Source organism: Biomphalaria glabrata, chromosome 3, assembly GCF_947242115.1.
Source record: "Biomphalaria glabrata chromosome 3, xgBioGlab47.1, whole genome shotgun sequence".
NCBI lineage: Eukaryota > Metazoa > Mollusca > Gastropoda > Planorbidae > Biomphalaria > Biomphalaria glabrata.
The window spans coordinates 4,076,539-4,098,914 of record NC_074713.1 but is presented as its reverse complement, the minus strand read 5'-3'; the positions used below and the strand labels follow the sequence as shown (position 1 = coordinate 4,098,914).

The 22,376-nt window shown below is 33.4% G+C and overlaps 1 protein-coding gene across 2 annotated transcripts in view; it reads right to left on the bottom strand.

Moving 5' to 3' along the window:
* The window catches only part of LOC106057650 (protein unc-79 homolog), a 48,894-nt gene that overhangs the window by 24,639 nt on the left and 1,879 nt on the right, over positions 1–22,376 (bottom strand). For both annotated transcript variants that reach the window (XM_056023611.1, XM_056023612.1), the window contains exons 2-32: positions 20,653–20,760; positions 20,393–20,513; positions 19,567–19,727; positions 18,710–18,880; positions 18,439–18,525; positions 18,143–18,198; positions 16,994–17,123; positions 16,815–16,829; positions 16,613–16,677; positions 15,896–16,054; positions 14,786–15,000; positions 13,686–13,869; positions 13,488–13,554; positions 13,365–13,402; positions 12,836–12,939; positions 11,485–11,572; positions 11,037–11,125; positions 10,747–10,870; positions 9,761–10,033; positions 8,307–8,592; positions 7,443–7,537; positions 6,795–6,943; positions 6,154–6,311; positions 5,767–5,948; positions 3,389–3,590; positions 2,763–2,945; positions 2,081–2,191; positions 1,472–1,593; positions 1,195–1,346; positions 1,027–1,069; positions 554–736 (exon numbers count right to left, since the gene is read on the bottom strand). In XM_056023611.1, the coding sequence (XP_055879586.1) occupies positions 554–736; positions 1,027–1,069; positions 1,195–1,346; positions 1,472–1,593; positions 2,081–2,191; positions 2,763–2,945; positions 3,389–3,590; positions 5,767–5,948; positions 6,154–6,311; positions 6,795–6,943; positions 7,443–7,537; positions 8,307–8,592; positions 9,761–10,033; positions 10,747–10,870; positions 11,037–11,125; positions 11,485–11,572; positions 12,836–12,939; positions 13,365–13,402; positions 13,488–13,554; positions 13,686–13,869; positions 14,786–15,000; positions 15,896–16,054; positions 16,613–16,677; positions 16,815–16,829; positions 16,994–17,123; positions 18,143–18,198; positions 18,439–18,525; positions 18,710–18,880; positions 19,567–19,727; positions 20,393–20,513; positions 20,653–20,674 (4,035 nt within the window). In that variant the 5' untranslated portion in view covers positions 20,675–20,760. The remainder of the gene's footprint in view (positions 1–553; positions 737–1,026; positions 1,070–1,194; positions 1,347–1,471; positions 1,594–2,080; positions 2,192–2,762; positions 2,946–3,388; positions 3,591–5,766; positions 5,949–6,153; positions 6,312–6,794; positions 6,944–7,442; positions 7,538–8,306; positions 8,593–9,760; positions 10,034–10,746; positions 10,871–11,036; positions 11,126–11,484; positions 11,573–12,835; positions 12,940–13,364; positions 13,403–13,487; positions 13,555–13,685; positions 13,870–14,785; positions 15,001–15,895; positions 16,055–16,612; positions 16,678–16,814; positions 16,830–16,993; positions 17,124–18,142; positions 18,199–18,438; positions 18,526–18,709; positions 18,881–19,566; positions 19,728–20,392; positions 20,514–20,652; positions 20,761–22,376) is intronic.

Here is a 22,376-nt window from a genome sequence, read left to right as displayed (position 1 = left end):
TTGTAATTCTAACAGCAAAATAACATTTTTTAAATAATAATAATAAAGAAAAATGTTTTTGATATATCAAAGCATTTTTCCTTTTATCTAGTTGACAAAATAAGCCTAAAAAAAGATTGTATTTAAACATCATTTTAACCTCTGGCTAAGCGGTAAAGCAGTTGGCTTCTGAACCAGGGGTCCCGGGTTTAAATCCTGGTGAAGACTGGGATTTTTAATTTCGGGATCTTTGGGCGCCTCTGAGTCCACCCAGCTCTAATGGGTACCTGACATTAGTTGGGGAAAAGTAAAGGCGGTTGATCATTGTGCTGGCCACATGACACCCTCGTAAACCGTAGGCCTAGGAAATAGATGACCTTTACATCATCTACCCTATAGACCACAAGGTCTGAAAGGGAACTTTACTTTTTACTATATAATACTGTACTTTAACTATGTTTAATGTTCACAGATTTTTACAAATTAAATGATCATGTTAAACAGTTATATTGTAATCAATTTATAATATTATAAAATAAGAAAAAAGAATAATGAAATATAGTATAGAACTAACCTTGTAAAGAATGACCAGCAGTGACTTCAGCCAAGATATTCTGGAGTGTGGTTCCAGATACCACAGAGTATAGGTAGGTGGTTGGTAATCCGAAGCGTAGCGCTGGGGTGAAGGACAGTACTGGAGAACCAACAATGTGATGGGAAGTATCACGTACCCAAGTTTGAAGTTTCGATCTAGTACCTACAAGAAAATTATCAGAATGTGACTTTTGCTCATCAAATAATATTAAAGATAGCAATAATAGAAAGATTTTTTGTTTGTTTTGTAAAGTAACTTCAAAAAAAAAAAAAAAAAGTGAAACTATTTCTTCGCGTAAATAAGCTAACTAAATTAGAAAATTTCATACATTGAATCAGGAACTAATATGCCACATTTAGGACACCTTGATATCTAACATTAATTTCTAAACTCTGTGGGCCATTATTATGAACATAAACTTGCATACAAAAATAGAGCTCAGTTTTACTTACAAACATGACTCCGCTAAGGAAAGCATTAAAAACAGCAGAGGATCTGAAAATAATAAGTATTAAATTTCTTTTAAAATAACACCATCCAAAAAATGAGTCCACGTCTATCATAAGATCATATAATAATTTTTTAAGACAAAATGAAATAGTGTACTGCTGTTACTTTACCTCAGTTTAAATGGAGGAACACTGAAAGATTTCTCCGTCTGGTTATAACCCAACAGCACATTCAGATGTCGCAGAACGATGTTCTGAGCTTTGCTGTCATACGAGCTGAGAGTGTCTTCTCCTTCCTCATGTTCATTGCACTGCACCATGAACTAGAAAACAAAACATGTTTCTAGCCTCAAAAACAAAGAATTCAAATTCTGTATTGCATTATCAATCTATCATCAACAGAAGTATTACAAGGTTAAACAGCTTATATCAATCAACCGCTGCTCACCATCATTAGAAGTGCTACAAGCTGATAAACTGTATCTCGATCAACCCCTTCTAAATCCATAGCTCTTTGAAGAAGGGCTGCAAAATTACTTTCCTCATCTGTGAATTCTTTAAGTTGGCCTCCTAGACATAGGCACACATTTTTGTACGTTTTTAAAACAAAAGAATTACACACATTTTTGTACGTTTTTAAAACAAAAGAATAACACACATTTTTTTTATGTTTTTAAAACAAGAATTACACACATTTTCATTTTAAAATAGGAATAAAAATTATTTATATATATTATATATATAACAACATAATATTTGAGATTTAATTTTCAAGCTACACAAAAATAAAAATAAATATATATATAATACTTCCAATAAAAAATTGTATAATTGTTAATATAAGGATGGTATGTGGCATGCATTCTAGACTGTTGTTCGATGGTCCTCGGTTCGAACCCTTTCTGCTACCATCCCCCTGTCATCATGAGGGAGGTTTGGGCTAGGATGTATCTTCAGTATCTGAAGGAACATCCGAAACATGTAAAACATTTTTACAATCACATCAAAACAAGAAAAACATTTTACAAACATATATTTATGTATCCATGACTTCTACCTGGAAACATGTTTGATCCAAAGTTCCCCAAGTTCAGTTTTGTGGGCATTCGACGAGGCAGACTGAACTGTGGAGCAGACCACTGGCGGACACAAGATTTCTCTCTTTCCACTGAAGTAAGGAAATAAAATGTAATTTTGTCAAATGGACGGTGCATTTTGAAAGTAAAAAAAAACAGTAGCTGAAAGTACATCTGAAGTAAATAAATTAATATTAAAACATAGTCAGACACGAAGAAGCAAGAGTGTATTAATGGGATATTTTGTATTGATTAGAAACGTTTACTGTTGAGGTGGATGGAAGTGTAACTAAATAACAAAGAGGAGACTTTTTAAAATCATATATTTTGTAAAAGTTTACATAAGTCTCGGGGTTAGATAATACACATTTCTATGTATAAATTAAACTGTTTTAAATTCTTAGAGGTGAATGATAATTGACAACATGATCAGCAGTGAATTAAAGGAATTTGTCAATTGAGTTTGTAGCACTCTTGTCACAAACTAGCAAGTGATAGAAGTTCAAAAGATTTCAATATGAACTAATAAACTGTAACAAACAAATTATTAATTTAGATTAATTCATTTTGAAACAATAGGATTAATTACAAAACTAATGAAATAGATGTTGCATTACTAATAGTTTCTAAATTATTTATAAATGGAATCTTTTACAAGCTTACACTTTGGTGGATTAACTCCTTTAGTAATTAGATGAAGAGGTACAGATATGGCTCGCCTGTATGGTGGCTTCCCTTTCATGCTTTGACTCACAGACCGAACACTATCTGTCCTGGCTAAAGCAAACCTGGCACGGTTGAGTTTTTTCAGAAAAAGTTCACTATGCCGGTCACTGCTGGTCAAATCTGAAAATTTTTTTAAAAATGAGACTGCATTAATCTAAAATCTGTAATGTTTATTATTTTCAACTATTTTACTCTCTGCTGTTCCGCTCTTATGAAATAAAAAGACTTCGTATAAATGCAAAATTACTCTCTGCTGTTCCGCTCTTATGAAATAAAAAGACTTCGTATAAATGAAAAAAAAAAAAAAAAAAATTCTTTAAAAAAGTAAAAATTATAAATTGGAGTGAAGAAACAAAGTAAGTATTATTGTAGTAAATAATGCAGTCAATTTTTTTTTCCATTTAAAAAAAAAATTACATACAAGCTGAAAAAATAGTTTTAAAACACAATAAATTAAAATGTGCATTTAAAAATTAAGATGTTAGTGTTTACATTCGCTGTGCAAAGACATTTTATTAATCTAAAGAAATAATAAATCTGATTGCTATTTACAAAGACTGTACCTGTGGGATAAGGAATGTCTCCTGAGCTCTCCAAGTCTACCTGCGCTTCCAGAGATAAAGTGTCAAAGCGGCACAAAAAGAATTCCCAGCTGAGAATTTGGACATCTCTGAGTGCAGTTTCTAAAAGTTGGACCCTATGCAGTATAAGTGACCTATCTTCAATCACTGAATCAAACTGAAACTCCAGGCAGCTGACTAAACACTAAAATATATTGTAGAAAAAAAATGTGTTAGTTTTTGTGTATCAAAACATTCCTGCTTGTAATGTAGTGACACTGGTATACACTAATGCTTATCTGTTATGCCTTGTATTATGTTTTCACTTTTCATGTGTCATGTTAATAGTCTGAAGGTTTGTGTATTATATTGTGTCACCTGCTAAAATTTGAAATATGATAAATATGCTGCTGTCAATGTTTTATACATTTGTACGTCAAATCTATGTGACAAATTGTCTCCATGATGATCACTATTGAAATACACAAACTTAGACTGTATGGCCAGATCACAAGGTCTTCACAAGAACTTCCTGTTGGAAACAGTTCCAGGAAATAGAAGAAGGGGCAGAGAAAGGGATGGGAAGACAACATTAAAGAATATACCAGACTGTCATTGAAAGAGATTCTAATCAAGGAAAAAGTGAGGAATGGAGAAAGATGATCAACAGACTAGGGGATAGGTGAAGTGGGAGTTTTTAAATATGTGCAGATTGTTCTAGACCTTTTTAAGTTTGAAATAAAAATTTGCAATAAAATTAATACACATTTTGAACTAAATATACTTTGGTTTCTTATAGTTATAATGTTTTTTGTTTGGTGTAATGCACAAATTGTAAGACAAATTTCCTTACGGATAATAAAGATTATTATTATTATTATTATTATTATAAAAGAAAAAGGAAGACAGACTAAATTGTAAATAAAGATAATCATTAGGAACAATGAAGTGAATAGTGTTATGTTATTGGGAGAAGAACCCAGCCCTTGTTTAGTAGTTGGCCTCCTTCAGTCAAGTCACAACTAGGATTCATTTTGTAGAGAAGTGAGATGAAAACCTGGGCATTAGTTATGGTTGGTACAATGTCACTCACACAGCAGTGCCCCCCTCTCCACGCAGCTGATGTTATGGTTGGAACAATGTCACACAGCAGTGCCCCCTCACCTCGCAGCTGATGTTATGGTTGGAACAATGTCACACAGCAGTGCCCCCCCTCTCCACGCAGCTGATGTTATGGTTGGATCAATGTCACACAGCAGTGCCCCCCCCCCCATCGACGCAGCTGATGTTATGGTTGGATCAATGTCACACAGCAGTGCCCCCTCTCCACGCAGCTGATGTTATGGTTGGAACAATGTCACACAGCAATGCCCCCTCTGCACGCAGCTGATGTTATGATTGGAACAATGTCACACAGCAGTGCCCCCCTGTCCACACAGCTGATGTTATGGTTGGAACAATGTCACACAGCAGTGCCCCCCCCCCCCCCATCGACGCAGCTGATGTTATGGTTGGATCAATGTCACACAGCAGTGCCCCCTCTCCACGCAGCTGATGTTATGGTTGGAACAATGTCACACAGCAATGCCCCCTCTGCACGCAGCTGATGTTATGATTGGAACAATGTCACACAGCAGTGCCCCCCTGTCCACACAGCTGATGTTATGGTTGGAACAATGTCACACAGCAGTGCCCCCTCTGCACGCAGCTAATGTTATGATTGGAACAATGTCACACAGCAGTGCCCCCCCTCTCCACGCAGCTGATGTTATGGTTGGAACAATGTCACACAGCAGTGCCCCCCTGTCCACACAGCTGATGTTATGGTTGGAACAATGTCACTCACACAGCAGTGTCCCCCTCTCCACGCAGCTGATGTGACCAAAAGAAAATGTTAGATACAGTTTGGAATCAGTTACATCACAGGTTCTGCCAGGTTGTAGCATTAAGTGTCACAAGCCACCCGAGGGTCACCAGCTCCTGATTTTTCCACAGGATTGTCTCCTGATGCCTTTCCCATGTATAGCCGCAAGGCAGCAAAGGTTTGGATACAGAGTTTTCCTTCTCCTACCATAAGCTTACTGGTTTAGGCACCAGTTGTTTGCCTTCTAGTAAGCGATAACAGTTCCACTTGGCTCAATATCTGAAGGTCAGGCGTTGGATTAGTTATAAGAGACATGGAAACATTGTATAGGCAACGGGGCGTTTAAAACCTTTACCACCTTAACCTTCACCTCCTGGTGAAAACTGGGAATCCATCCAGCTCTAATGAGTACCTGACATTATTTGTGGAACAGTAAAGGAACATTGGAAACATTTTATCGGTAATGAGGCATTTGACATCTTTACCACCTTGTGGAACCGTATTTAGTTATATTTACCTTAAGGGCTATAGGCCGAATAGTTTCCAAGAACATGATTGCCCTTTGAGCAACAGAAGCATTGATGTCTTCAACTGAACCAATCAAATGACAGAATGCATGGGCTAATGAGGTCATTATAATTTGGTTGTTTCTGAAGACCTCTGGTTCTAAACATCTGGCGAATACTGTAATTTTCTCAACTGCAAATTTGAAAGAAAATATTTTTCCTCTAAGGTCTACAAGTTTATTAATATTATTTTTATCAGACTACATCAAATATTTACTAGTTGAATGAATAGTTCAATAACCTAATCTTTGTAATGCTAATATTGAATAAAAACTTGTAGGTCAATACCACTAGTGCAGTTCTACTTAGGTTTAATGGACAGCTTGATTTATCCTTACCTGCAGCAAACCTTGCTTTCCAATCATCATGTCCAAAGTCCTGCTCCACAAGACTCCACAGTATTTGAGAGCCAGTGGGCAGTGTTATACAGTGGAGCAACAGAGGGACACATAAAGTGGCCAGTTGGGAATGCTCCGTCTGCACATGCTTCCATAAACTAAAGGAGACAGTACAGAAAAAAAAAAGCCAAAATATTAATAAATAGGATGTTAACTTTAATCTTTGTTAAAAAAAACAGTCTGTCTCTGAAGACATGGGAGTCATCTAGTTTAAAATATAAAAATGTTTCAGATTTTTATTGGTCTTTTTCAGATTCTATTCTATTGTACAAATTTTATTCACTTTGAGCATATAAGATTTTCTTTCAAATGTGATAGATTGAACATAAAATATGAACTAATAACAAAACAAAATCCGATTTTTCTGTACACATATTTTCAATGGTGTAAAAATTGTGGAATATAAGTCTATTAATATAGTTTTTAATTTTAAATTGCATTATAAAAAAAAAGATGAAAATGTATAAACACACATTTTTTAAGGCTACATCCAAACTATCTATACAGAATCAATATAAATTAAAAAAAATAAATAGAAATTAAAATAAAAACAGAAGAAAATAATTTTGTGTAAAACTCACTTGGGAATAAATCTTCTTCGAAAGGATAGCGTGATAAACTGTGTATACTGATTGATGGTGTAGTTGAGACATTCTCCATGGAGTATGAGGTATGTCAATGAGGACAACACAGCAAACAGGGCATCAACATCTGTCACACTGACTAAACTCTAAAGAATTGAAGCAATTTTTAAAAATATTTGAAATGCAAAAAAAATTGTACCATTAAAAAATAGCCTTAACATTTATATTTAAATATTTACTGAGTGCTAAAGTGCTTGGCTTCTAAACTGAGGGACCCAGGTTCAAATCCTGGTGAAAACTGGGAATCCATCCAGCTCTAATGAGTACCTGACATTATTTGTGGAACAGTAAAGGTGGTTGGTCATTGTGCACAAGAAATCACACTGTCTGTGCACAATGTTAGCAAAGGCTAAAAAAATAACTAAGGCTATCTACTACCTGGTGGGATTATTAGAGACAATACTGAAGACTTGTATGTGCAGTAATGCTTGGTGGTACTTTCTCAGAAATAGTTGCACTCATTTAAGAAAGGTGGACTTAGATATGTTCTAAAAATTAGTTTTGAAGCCTAGTACCCAACCAATTAAACATCCCTGTCCTTGTGATAATCAAGCATTAAATAACCAAGTATTAATAATATGTTACCTCAAGTAGAGCATTATATAGTTGTAGGTACATAGGCATTGTGGATGTATCAAACACTGGGTCTTCTTTCTCCTCATCTTGATCATTGCTTTCATCTTAGGAAAAAAAAAAGTAACGCTTTTTTAAATATTGGCTAATACATGAGATAAAAATTCTTTGCACACTTATATTTGAAGATGTTATGATAAGTCAGAAAGTCAACATGAACTAGCTTTAAAAAAAGAAGTATAAATCAGCTATAAAAATGAGATGTCAAACAATTTTCTAAAACTTTCAAAACAGGAGTTTTTCTGTTTGAACAAACAAATAAATTTATTTTAATATATATATGGCTTGTTTTTTAGTCCAAAGATTGAAGAGTAATGCAGTATTTGCTAAATATTGCATTTCCTCCAGCCTGTGCTTAGTATTTTTAAAGTGGTGTTTAACTTGTGCAGTCCAATACCACTACCACAGTCATTCACAGTAGCACAGAACCCTGAGATGGCTATCAACAACAGATAGTTGTAGCTTTTATTTCAGAGTTTAATTTTAAAATAATAATCTAATTTATTGAGTGCTGTTAATAAGCACTCTGTAGAGGGAAGGAGTTTAGGGTACAGTGAACTAAGGGAAGGTTGATAAAGAAACAAGGTCAGACAACAAGTAAGGGAAGATAATAAAGTCAAGTAATGAAAGAGCATAAAACAAGTAAAGGAAGATGTCCAGATCTGGAAAAGGTATAGCTAAATGATTCTGTGTCATCAAAATGGGGGTGGTTAGATTAAACAACTAAAGAATACAATGTTTCTAGTAAATAAAAATACTTTTTTTTTAAAGGATATCTCAGCAAATAATCTACACATAGAGAATGCCAATAGTTACTTTGAGCTTCTGTGATTGTCTGATGTTTTAAGTCGTCCAGTTTGGGCAGCTCTTTACTGGGGATTTTCAGAGGATCTCTAGGACATACGTGCTCCATCAGCTGGGCAGACAACTGGTGCCACAGAGCAATGTTTTGACAGTATGTGCAGTTGACACGCTTAGTTTCTGTGTCACATGTGTGCTGGCCATCCCATTTTTTACACAGCATACAAGTCAACAACGCCATAACTTCTCTGCTGGTCTCATTGTAGATGCCTAAATGTTGCGGCGCTTCCTGTAACTCCATCTTAAGGATGCAATAAAAAAAATACTTTGGTCACAGAATATATTCAAACCTTAGAACTCGTAATGAATTTAAATCCATAAAAAAATTGGGCCAGAGCAGTGGCATCACTACGATGGTGCCAGGGTGCTGGTGGCATAGGTTGACACCCACCAGATGGAGACACCAAAGTGAAAAAAAAATTGCACTTTGGCAGAAGCAAAAAAAATTTTAAAAATTAAAACAAAAATAAGAGAATCTAGCTAGATACCCCAAAATGCTTATACATTTTTAATATATATATTTATTTATTTTATTATATTATATCTATATATTTTGTACAAATGTCCTAAAAATTACGTGCTGACAAGGGGGATGTGAAGGCAGTCTTCTTTTAGGGACCAAAAATTGAAGTTATTCCATAATTTAGGTAACCAATAAAAGCGATACCAAAGTTAAAGAAATTAAATTATTAAATTTCATCTTAGTAGAACCTTTCTTTAGCAACAAGCTTGGCACCCAGAGGTTCTGCTCCAACTCCATAGCTGATTAAGAACGCAGCAAAAAAAAAAAATTTTTTGGTTTAGATGGGCGTCAAGAGAAAAAGTTAGAAAAAAATTGGCAAAATGTAAAATTTTTTTGTGTGTGTAAAGTCTGGAAGAGTAAAGAAAACATAATCAGCGGGGGTTAAATCTGTTTCGAGTTTTAATAAATGCAATAAATATTGATATAATGTAATCATCATCATCATCATCAAACTCCATTAGAGTGAGGGCTTGAGAGGCTCAAATCCTCTCTTGCAAAAGCCCTGGACAGAAACCCTGCTGCCTTGCGTAGTGCATGAATGTCGCCATACAGGTCGAGAAAAATAATGTAATAAACAAAGACATTTAAAAATAGAATGGGCACTCATTTGTAACAATTAATGTAGTGGGTAATTAGATTAACTGTTGGATAAAAAAAAAAAGAGCAAACCATTGACAGTTTTTATTGGAGAAATTTTGGGGGAAGGTTGATGAGATAGAAGATAGACAGCTCAAGCTAATTGCACCTGGTGACACCAACCCTAGTGATGCCACTGGACCAGAGTGCACATGTATTATAGGATGAATGATATGCTATACAAAAGTAATTTAAAAAAAAAACAACATTTTGTTAAACTATACTGGATTAAAGAAAAAAACAAATCTACCTGTTTTAGACAGAGATCCAACATCATTATGAAACAAGGAAGAACCAATTCAGATTCTCTGTCATACAGCTCACAAGGATCTGGTATATGTGGGAATCTTTCAGGGCTAAGAGGTGCAGCATGCTCTCGTATTGGAGACCCAGGGGTCAGTATGGAGTGAGTATGCTGAAGCAGATCAGCAACATCAGAGTCTGTGCTGATTTTGTCCACACCACACTTAAACATTCTTAGAATTTGATGCATGGGAATAACAATGTCAAGCCTGGACAAGATCTGAATGCAAGAAAATTTTGATCAATTAAAATGCAACCTGCAATAGCCCCAATAGTTATTTCGTTATCCTGGATTACATGAGAAATGAACTATTTTTGACAAATGAACTATTTTTATAAACCACCAGTAAAGAAGTGCATGAGAAAAGATCTGGAATGCAATAGCTTCTTTAGCTACACATCAAAGCATTCTCCTGTCCATAAACTGTTTTACACTTGTGTGTGTGTATATTATTGCATTTAATTTGTAGGAGGGTATCAACATTAGCTTAAACATTGTAAATATTTTTAATTGTTTTTTGTCATCTAACGAATCAGACAGACAGACAGCACATACATGTGGTAGTTTTTCTCAAGGGCAGGGGTAGCAGCTAGCTACAAAAAAATATTTTAAAAAACATTAAAAAAAAAACATTTCATGGCTGACTGCACCCCAACATATAATAACTCTACAGTCAGGGATTTGAAGGATATTTTAAAACCAGTAGTCTGGTCTTTGTTTCATTTTGATTTTTAAGATCATGTTTACATTTTATAAGCATTACCATACAGTAACATAGTAAAAGAAGATAAAGCAATATGGAAAAATGTTGGGGGCAATCCCTTTGGATAATTATTGTTGATTTTAATTTTGTAACATTACAGGTCTCTCATTTAGTTAAATACCGCAAGTGAGGGATTGGATTCATTCATTGACGTAACTTCATTTCATACCTGTAACCACTGAAGAGCTTGCTCCATCACAGCTGCACTGCAATCATCAAATCTATCACTGATGAAGTTGTACATTTTCACAAGAGTAAAAGGAAGAGGACACATGTCAATGTCAAAGGCTTTGCTGAAAAAACAAAACACTTCAAAATTGTTATATAAAACTTAGAGAAAAAAAAAGACATGAATAAAATTTGTTTTCTAGTTTAAAGTTTCAGAAATTGACAAATGTAAGAGAATTTAACATTATCTTTTAGGTCAACTCTAGGTCTAGTTAAAAGACGTCTGCATACCTTAATAAAACCTTCAGCTCATGCAAATCATCTTCTGGTACTTCTGTGCGTATAGCTTCCAGCCAGTAGGGCATAACATAGTCCCAGATCTATAGAAGTACACATTTATTTTGTAATGCTTTTAAGACTATGCAACTTATATTTTATTCCTATTCAATTTTAGAAGCTTTTTTGAGACACTGTTATATAAACCTTTAATATGATGTCATTTAACAACTTCAGGAGCAAACAAGATTGTTTGATTTATTTCCCTTAAGTTTGATGCCAAATTTAAATTTGAAACTATTGATCAAGGATATTCAAGAATTTCATTTGTTTTAGTGGTGGACAACATATGAACAATATTTTTCTTTTAGGAAGTCCTAAAAAAAAATAAATTACAAAATGATAATTCTACAAACTATTGTAGAAAACCTAGAGAATTCTTTTTAAAAAATGTCTAACTTACTTCAAATGTGATGACATCATAGGGCACCAGACAAAAAAAGCAATTGAGTCCTTCCTTAATCTGAGTTGTTCTTGTGCATAAATTATCCCTGTTAAAGAAATTTGTTTCAGTAACAATGTTTTAAGTCTAAAAAGCATAAGGAAACAAAACAGTATAATTTCATCTTTAAAATAAAATAAAATTGCATTGGGTCATATACTGACACACTATAACAATAAAAGCAAAGGATGAATAGACTCACTATCTGACAACTGACTAAATTAAATATTCTTTGCACACATATTTTTCTTTAAGATGGAAGATAACCAGAAGGTTATCATTTTAGATAATATAATTACACAAAATAGCCATTACAATTCTTATATTACAAAATGTTTTTAAAAAAAGTATTTTCAAGGTAGATTGTCTTTGTTCAACAAAACAAAATTTAATTAGCAGATTTGAATGAACTACAATGAAAGGCAGGGTTGTATGACATTGTCAGGGGCAAGTATGGAGAGACAGAATGTTCTTTGTTGATATTTTAGTATGGAAGAGTTATATCCCTTTGTTTATATCTCCGGGTATGAATGTGAACAGTATACCGTGATGGTTTTGAATGCGAGTTTTCCTTGCATGATAGAGAGAACTTGGTAGCCAGTTGTTTCCTGGACTGGTGTTTGTGTTAGTTGTTACAATAGAAGAGGACGGATTTTTGTTTGCAATTTCTGAGTGTTTCTATATAATTAATAAACTTGTGATTTTATGAGAGATGAAGTTTTCCTGGATTATTTTAGAAATATATTTGTTATCAATAAGTGTTTACTACAGATCTGCAGTAATCATTCGTAATTAACCCCTAACGAGCCAAGAAAAGAACCTGACAGAAATAAGGTGGAAAGAGATTTGTGTGAGCTTTATTGTAAACAATTAAAACAAACAACTACAAATGTAGTGGGAAGCGTGGTCAAGAGGCTAAGTGCGCTTGAACTTGGCTTGACTTGGCTACCTAGAAGGGGGCTCGAGGTTCGACACCCGACTCAGGCAGAGTTGTGTTTACTGAGCGCCTAAAGGCAGCACGGAAAACCAACTCCTAGATACCCCCTCCACCCACTGGTCCCCCCCACAAAAGAGATTGGACCAAAAGAGCTCTGAGCATGCTATAAGCATGAAAGTAGCGCTATATAAAAGCTATAATAATAATAATAATGTAATAAACCAAAGATAGTGTTTAAACAATAGTTATGTAGTGTTTCATTAAGTAGTGATAGTACTGATTATAAGCTATTTATTTTTATATAATGTCAGAAACATGCAACCCAGAAATCATGAAACTAATTTTGTACAGTTGCTATAAAGTATCCATTCTTACCAGAATCCTCCCACTCTTGAATATTCAACAGGATGAGGCAGTAAACAAGAAACTATCACCTCAAAGTGAGTCTTCATGACTTCCTGCAACCAGTTGTGGATGTACTAAAAAAAAACAATGTATATAAATTTCAGAATCAACTAAAGCCATTTTAATCATAAACCAATTTAAATTTTTTAAAACAAAAAATTTAAGGAAAAAAAAAAAGACATTTTTATAAAGGCTGACAAATACAAGTCAATAATAGAGTTGCCTAACTGAAAAATATATCATTAATCACAATGAAAGTATTTTCTGCTTTTTTTTTTATTTTACAGGTACTTTTCATAATAGGATGATATACGTTTTTCTTTAAATTTCTAGCTATAAGCAATATGGAATGAATAAAAGATATGGTGTAAAGAAAGTGATTTGGAACATTTCTAATATTAACAAACTTTATTTTTTTAAAAAAAGAACAACAAAAAAGACTTATTTTATTATTATCTATTTAAATTGTATTGTTAATTCGCAATATTTACCACATTACCTCAGGTTTAAGTCTTTCTATAGCATTTCCTATGTTGTCTGAAAAGAGAAGAATAAGCTATTTAAAATGTCTGACAAGGGAATAATAAGAATTTAGATGACCTCTAACTGATTTAGTGCTTACCATCTGGGAGATAGGCAGTGGCATCAAACCACTGGAACAGCATTCCTAACAGACGGCCAAGCACCTCCTGGAATACACAAATTGGATATGGATTTAGATTTTTTCATACAAATGCACAACGAAATAAACACTTAAAAACAAAAGAGAATTAAACATTGGTGTTTTATTTTTAAATATAAACATCTAACTATTACTTACAATAGGTATATCTTCAGCTGGTTTACAAAGCTCTACTAACAACCAAATTCCATAACGACTGAGAAGTTTCCTTTCTCCGGCATCGTCAACATCAAAATTCTCTTCCTCATCTGTCATTCGGCGCAAGTCCTCCCCCATTTCAACCATCCTTTTTGTACCGATGGGTGTGGCTTCTTTCAAAAGGCTATTTTCAATAAATGTCAGAGTCATTAAATAAATGTGCATGTACACTTTTCAAGTGATAAAATTAGAGTGGTAACATGGTAACATTTAACTATCAAGAAGTATATTTTGAACCTAGTCAATTTCAGTCGATTTTACTTGCTTCTTTTGTACGATCTTATGGGATAGAAAATATAGTGGGGAGTGTAATGTAAAATAAGATCAGTTTCTTTGTCATCGCTATATAAGAATGTTTGGTGGCCACAGACTCTCTTCCACACTAAATCTTTAGAGTTTGACTAACAAGTGCATTACCAGGTCCTCTTTTGATTTGATGACCAAAAAAATTAATAGCAATCCATTGTAAAATGTTTGTTTGTTTGTAAAATGTTTTACATATTTCGGATGTTCCTTCAGAGTTGAAGATAGTTTACTTCCTAGTCCAAACCTCCCGCAGGACGACGGGGGATGGGAGCGGGCAGGGTTTGAACCCTGACCATCGATAAATCCAAACGACAATCCAGCGCGCAAACCGCACGACCAGGCAGCCATCCATTAGATTTGTTGACACTATTTCTAAAAGAAGGCTTCACTATATAATTGAAAACATTGTAAGTTTTGACCTAGGTAAGCTACAGAAGTAAAAATATACAAATACTAATGGTCAAACATAAGGGATAGCCTGGCCTCTTCTTACAAAATGGTCAAACTCTCAAGATCAGCTTACCAATACAATTAATTATCAATGGTGGTCACAAGCTCAAAAACTAGTTTTCAGAATTTTAAATGTTTTTTTTTTAATAAAAAAAACTTTTGAATTTCTTTGAGAATAACTAAAGGAATCAAAAACAGATGTTATTGCAATTTAACTCTTGTAAATTTGGATCACTTATTTTATTATGTACATAATGTACAATTTTTCATATTAATAAACTCACCTAACAATGGCATCCATCAAATATCTCTGTAACTCTGGACTACAGCTCCAGATGTCTATGATGCTTGTGTGGTAGATGTGGTTAATGGAGCCACTTGAGCCATGGCGTCTTTCATGACATGAACTGCAGTATCTAATTGGTCGGTTACTGTTGAAGCTGGCACAGTCGATTGAAAAGCATGTACAAACTGCAATGTTTTGAGATGACTTGCAGTTCTGATGACAAAGTTCAAATTTACAAATATATCAAGTAATTTGCACATAAAGACAATTGAAACAAGTGACAATCATAGTTTATATTAAGGTTGGCCAGATTTTATTTTCTTGTTCTAGTATTGATTCTTTTCATTTTAGTCATTTTTTTTTAAGTGGGGATGGTTAGATACGAAATAATGACTGAAAAAAATAATTTAAAGGAGTGAATGTTTTAAGAATAATAAGTCAGAAGATTAAGGAGGAGTACAATATTTCATGTGGGGCGCAGTGGCTGAGTAGTTAAGCACTTGGCTTCTGAACCTGGGATCCTGGGTTCAAATCTCCCTTGAAGACTGGAATTTTGAATTTTTGGTATTTTGGAATGCCACAGATTCTACCAAGCTCTAATGACTTTAGTTGGGGAAAGTAAAGGCGTTTGGTCGTTGTGCTGGCCACATGACATCCTGATTGTTAACTGTTAGCCAAAAAAACAGATGACCTTAATTTCATCTGCCCTATAGACCCCATGGCCTGAAAGGAAAACTTTATTTTACACTTTCCGGGATAAGGTGAACTAGTAAAATACTTAAATCCTTATCATAAACCTATAGTGTTAGCATACACAGAATAATGATTACTTTTTCAAACTAAAACAATGATTTCATTAAGAAAAATAGCAAATGGGATAGCTTAACGTCACTTTTATTAGTTTTGATGTTTTATGAATTAAACAAATTAAACCATTGCAAAACTAGAAAAATAATCAATACACTGATAAATTTTGAACATCAGTTTTTTTAACAGCAATAGAAATGTTTTGATATACAAAAAAAAAATAGTATTTAGTTACAAATTGGAAAATATAGATGAATAGCATTTAAAGAAAGAAGGGAAAAAGGTCAGCACACTTTAGTACCTTATTTTCACAAACTGAAGAAACATGTGGCATGGGCATCAGCAGGTCAACCATGTATCCACCGTGATCTTTCTTTAAAGTCTGTGCACAGTCGCTACAGATGTACAGTGGTGGTGGTGAGTCTCCAGAGTGAATGGCTAAAGCTGGATTGATGCACATCTGATGAACAAGATTAACATTTTTAACAAGATTAATATTATCAATCAATCACTACAGAAATGACCAAAACTCATTTCAGCTAAGATGTAACTGTTGTCATCAAGTTCAATGCACGTATGAACCAAGATTATGTAAGGAAAAATAAACAAGTAAAATTAAGATAATTAGAATTATGTCCAATGTATATTTCTTTAATATACTTAAATATTATTTTTAATATACTATAATATGTACTTAAGTTGGTTCTTTTAAATGTTTCTGTTGAGGTCAGATTTTATTAATGTTAAAGAGGATATTTTACTAAATTTATAACAATAATTGCAAAAATGCTTTTGAATATGGTTTATTCTATTATCTCTGAAATATTTGCAGGAATAAGCTTTGTATTTTTTTTGTACTCTAAATAGTTTAAATGTTTTATAAAGCAGGCTAAGTATATAGGTAGGTTACTCTACATCTTTATATAATACACTCCAAAGATAAAATTTCAATTATATATTTCTCTCTTTCATCAATTTACTCAAAATATGAAAATTTATTAGATTATTGTATACTAACTTTAACTGCCTGACAGTTTCCTTCATTTATGCATCCTTTTCTTTGACATAAAATAGCTGGCCAAGCTAAAAATAAATTAAAAATAAACATTTTCATTTGAATATTTTATTTTTTTTTCTAATAGGGAAGAAAAAAAGGAAATGATTTGAAAATATTAATATAGTAAAATTTATAGACAGACACTATTACGGTGGGAACTGACCTGGGAATTCCATGGCTTAGCATTAAAAAAATGTATACAAGAAATACATTAAAATGGAGAAAAAAAAAACACTAAAAGGAAAATACTAATATATTTATTGCCTTATTAACGGTAATGTCGACAAGTACACTACAGAACAAAATTTATTTAATGAGTACATCTGAATAGATAAGACCTACCACAATATTTGTAGTGGATGCCCCTCCTGTCACTGAGTGCAGGGTTCAACTGTGGCCAGTAATAGAACAAGAGGTGAGCTGCTGGTGACTTAGCTGATGGTGGTCCATAGGCTATAATACTTAGGACATCCTACAAATAAACATTTTAGTCTTACATCACAATTGTCAATCAATAAGAACATCTAAACAAGGGAACTCTCTCTCAACTGCTTTACATGTTTAGGATGTTCCTTCATATTTTAAATAATTACATCCTAGCCCAAACCTCCCGCAGGATAACAGGGGAGGGCAAGGTTCAAACCCGGGACCATCAAGACCACTTAGTGACAGTCCTGAGCACATCCCACACAACAACACAGCCCTATTATTGTTGAATAAATAATAAGACTTTTCTTCGAGTCTGAAGATAGTGAGGAATGCAGTATTTCCCATGGCTGCGCAGTACCAGCTGTAACCTACATATCTTGCCACATCCAGGGCAAGCATTACCATTGTCCGCAGGTGGTCGATTTAGATTTTCTTTTTGCTGTCTGCGTTTTTCCCGGCAGCAGATTTTCTTATGGTCTCAAATGTGTGTTCCGTGGCCTTTGTGAGTGACCTCCAGCTGTCTTGTTCTGAGGCCACATGCTGACCACCAAACAATGACTCCAATAGTTAGTTTTGCTTCTTTTATATAGTCTCATACAAGGACTTTCTGTATTGTTGGCATAACTATTCTTATTTTCTTCAACCTTCTTTAAGACTTTATAACTGACGCTTGTTTACATCTATTCATAAAAAAGTTTTTTTCATACGCATACACAATGTGGCAGAATAACCTGGTCAGTCTCTCCAGGTTTGCACACTGACTCAACATAATAAGATTGATTTTATTTTGATTTGAGGCACATCGGCACAATTTAGGCCATGTCGTGCCAGTCAACATAATAAGTCATGCTTTTGAAAAGGTTTAACTGTGAGATCATGAATCATAGAGAACAAATATATAACCTATCAAAAAAATAAGCTACTGATTACATCTTTTTGAAAATTAATATAATAGTACTATGATAATTCACTAATTCTATATTTTTTTTTGTTAGAAATAAAAATGACAATTAATTCCATTCTGAAATTTCAAACTCACAAATAGATTTCACATTCACTTACCTTTATAACATTTCTTTTCAGACTCATGAAGCACTCCAGGATTTGGGAATGAAATGCTAAAAAAATTACAATATGTTATTAAACTAGAGAAAATAAATAAAAAAGTAAGTTTGAAAAAAAAAACAAATTAAGATGATAAATTTTATCTAGATTACCTTATAACAATTTTTACACAACAACTGGCAATTAAAATGTAAATTCTAAAATAAACTAGTGTAAATTTGATGAGAACAATAGAAAGTGAACTAGAAGTTAAATTGCAGTTATTATGATATCCATAAAATTGGTGCACTGACCTCCATTTTCTGTGTGTTGAAAAACCATAGTTATAATGGCAGCTGCTGATTCACTGGCATAAGTTGGCTCCTCACAGTCATCAGAGCCTATACCGACAACATCAAATAATACAAATGAGAAGTTATACAACAAAGATAAACACAAACTTAAAATCTATTGGGTAAGATATATACGGTGGAATAAGAAAAAAACTCGTTTGAACATATTTATATGTACTAAATTAATACCGCTAAAAATGAGATAACTAATTAAAACAATATGTTTTCTTACTCAGAGTCATGGGAAGGAGACTTGTACACAGAAGGTCAATGGTATCTTTGTGCAGAGTAGGAGGAAATATGGCCAAAGTGGTGGCCACAGTGTATGGGAGAGCATCCAAAAGATCATGCTCTAAAAATGGTACTAACCAACCAAGGACATTGAGAACGGCTTCACCTAAAGCTATTAGAAAATCAAAAAAATAGATAAGTCAGTACTAAACCATATTAGACTATTGTGTAGAGAAAATGCAAGATTGAATATGCAGGCTGATTCTCATGTTGGCTCTTGTGCAACACTAGCTCAAAACGGTGAGCAACAGAAATATATCTATGCAATGCCCAACAATTAAAAAATCAATTTCTTATTGTTTTTTTATGTAACAAAAATATCTCTTATGAATAATGGTGCTAGGGCTGGCCTTAGGCTACTGCAACCTATGCGGCCACACTTTCATAGGCCTGCGCTAATTCTGGGTGAAAATTATTAAATTAAACCATTATATATATATATATATATATATATATATATATATAAACTTATATATATAATAAAATTGCAAAATATACAAAAAAGTACTGGAAATCTCATAAAAATCTGAAAAATAGACAAAATTGACATTTTGGGGTGCAAATCGTACTCCTGATAAAAAAACAAAAACAACAGCAATGTCAGCTTTCATTTTCATTTAATAAAAATTTATTGCAAAGGTGAATGTATTTTCTAATACAAAATCATAATTTTGACATTAAGCTTTTTCCTAACCAGACTTTCTCTTTTGCAAAGGCCCCGCAATTAATAGGGCCGGCCCTGAATGGTTCTATTTTTTTATAAGAACATTATTATTAAGTAGGTATAGAATTACATACCAAGTTGTCCAATCTGTATTGTTGGCACCAAATCAAGAATGCTGAGAACAGCTTGGTACAGACCAGAGTAGTTCAAAGTTGGAAAAATAGACAATCTCACACTGTCTTTTTGTCGCAGCCCATAATTTTCAACAGGTATGCTGGGAACATCTTTCAAAACACTAAGAGAAAACATAATATGAACTTATCATTCAGAATACAATAAATGGATAACCAGTGACTATATTGATCTTAACCTGTCAATGATTAACTCCAAGTCAAAATGTTTCAAGTTACACGCCTAAGAAACTATAAAGTTGGTTTCTTTGTTAAGTTGTAAAATGTTTTTCATGTTTCAGATTTGACTCAGAAATCACAAAATATCTATCAATGCAAATACATCTCAATTTGTATATGAAAGTACTAATAACATTAAATCTATCACTCTGCCACTATTTATCACATTGTTAATAAAGTTTCCCTTTAAGACTATGTTATATTTAGGGTAGATGATGTTTAAGGTCATCATTTCTTAGGCTAATGGTTAATGAGCATCGGTCGAGAGGCCAGCACAACGACCAACCACCTTTACTTTCTCCAACTAAGAGTTGTGTAAACTCAAGGGGCACCCTAGAAATCCTGAAATTCAAAATCCCAGTCTTCCCCAAGATTCGAATCCAGGACTCCAGGTTCAGAAGCCAAGTGCTTAACCACTCAGCCACCGTGCCCCCCTCACTTTGTAATCCTGCTATCACTCTGCCACTATATCTCACTTTATGTAAGAAAATTTTTAAAGTTCATTTGTACTGTGTGCACATTCTCAAAGATTATAAAAATATTTTCTTACCTAAGGAGAGTCTGTGAGAAATACTTCAGTGTATTTGCTATATCTATTCCAGTGGGCAAAGGAGCCACATTGTTGATAATTTTGTAATGGTATTCCTTTAAATTTCTTATTTTAGATGTAACTGTAAAACATACGTTTTTAAAAAGTTGAAAATAGTATTTAAAAAAAAATTAAAGGGATCAAATCTTTATAAAACATAATATTGTTACATATGGATAAAAAAGAACTTAAAAAACTTTAAGATATTTCAATAGACTTACAAGTCGCAGCTCTTGTTGCCATGACAGTTTGAGATCTATAGAAGTCTGACACCAAATATGAATCGAATTTCTATGTCTTCATGTTTATGCTTTTAACACTTTCCTTGTCTAAAAAATGGAACAATTTATAATTAGAATAATTTAGAATAAAAGAGAAAAATCAAGGAAATGTTAAGATTCATGTTTTTGCTCCATTATTTTAACAATGACACCCAATGAGTATTTCTCATCAGTTCTTAAAAAAGTTTTTAAATCATTGGGTAACAAAAAATGTGCCTTAAACAATTGCCCTCCTTTCTTGCCAAGAAACTCATTCACTCCTCGATGTTACAATCCCATCATTTTGTTTATTGCCTCTTTTCCTTCTTCCTAACCCTTACACACTTTTCATTATTGAACAAAATGTTAGCTCTTAATTAGCCTACATATTTGCTTGTGTGGGGGGGGGCCTCCAAAGTTGGTCAATGTCAATAAATTTAATTGTTAAATAGAATCAAAATGTATTTTTATACATTTTTTTTTAATTATTTTAAGCGCTAATATATTATCATATTTTATAAATTTCAAATGCTCCTTTTAAAAAAAGTAGATAATTAGGCCTCGAGGAAACTGGTTGGTGGCCTGAGCCCCAGAGAGGACCACAGGCATTGATGTTAATCTAGTCATGCATGTTAATTAGAGATTTAAACTCTTCTAAGACATTGGTTTCTCTGGCTGATTTAAGAGCATTTTCACTTTATGTACATATACACATTTTTTCATCAGCATTTATGATCACAAGACAGAAGGATTTTAGTGTATCCACAAAAAATAAATATGGAAAGAAGATCAAATTCAGACTACCCCAATCTGTGGAATACACAGATACACTTTTGCAGTTTCTCTGCTATTAAAATGAAAACAAAAAACACTGTAGTTGACTATCTCGCCCTTCAAATTTATATATACAAAAAAAAACACTAAAATATAATAGTGTCTATATGAGTGTAGTTTCTGGGCAGGGCACCTATCCTTGACTATCTCGCCCTTCAAATTTATATATACAAAAAAAAAAAAAAACAACTAAAATATAATAGTGTCTATATGAGTGTAGTTTCTGGGCAGGGCACCTATCCTTGACTATCTCGCCCTTCAAATTTATATATACAAAAAAAACACTAAAATATAATAGTGTCTATATGAGTGTAGTTTCTGGGCAGGGCACCTATCCTTGACTATCTCGCCCTTCAAATTTATATATACAAAAAAAACACTAAAATATAATAGTGTCTATATGAGTGTAGTTTCTGGGCAGGGCACCTATCCTTGACTATCTCGCCCTTCAAATTTATATATACAAAAAAAAAAAATTAAAATATAATAGTGTCTATATGAGTGTAGTTTCTGGGCAGGGCACCTATCCTTGACTATCTCGCCCTTCAAATTTATATATACAAAAAAAAAAACTAAAATATAATAGTGTCTATATGAGTGTAGTTTCTGGGCAGGGCACCTATCCTTGACTATCTCGCCCTTCAAATTTATATATACAAAAAAAAAAAATTAAAATATAATAGTGTCTATATGAGTGTAGTTTCTGGGCAGGGCACCTATCCTTGACTATCTCGCCCTTCAAATTTATATATACAAAAAAAACAACTAAAATATAATAGTGTCTATATGAGTGTAGTTTCTGGGCAGGGCACCTATCCTTGACTATCTCGCCCTTCAAATTTATATATACA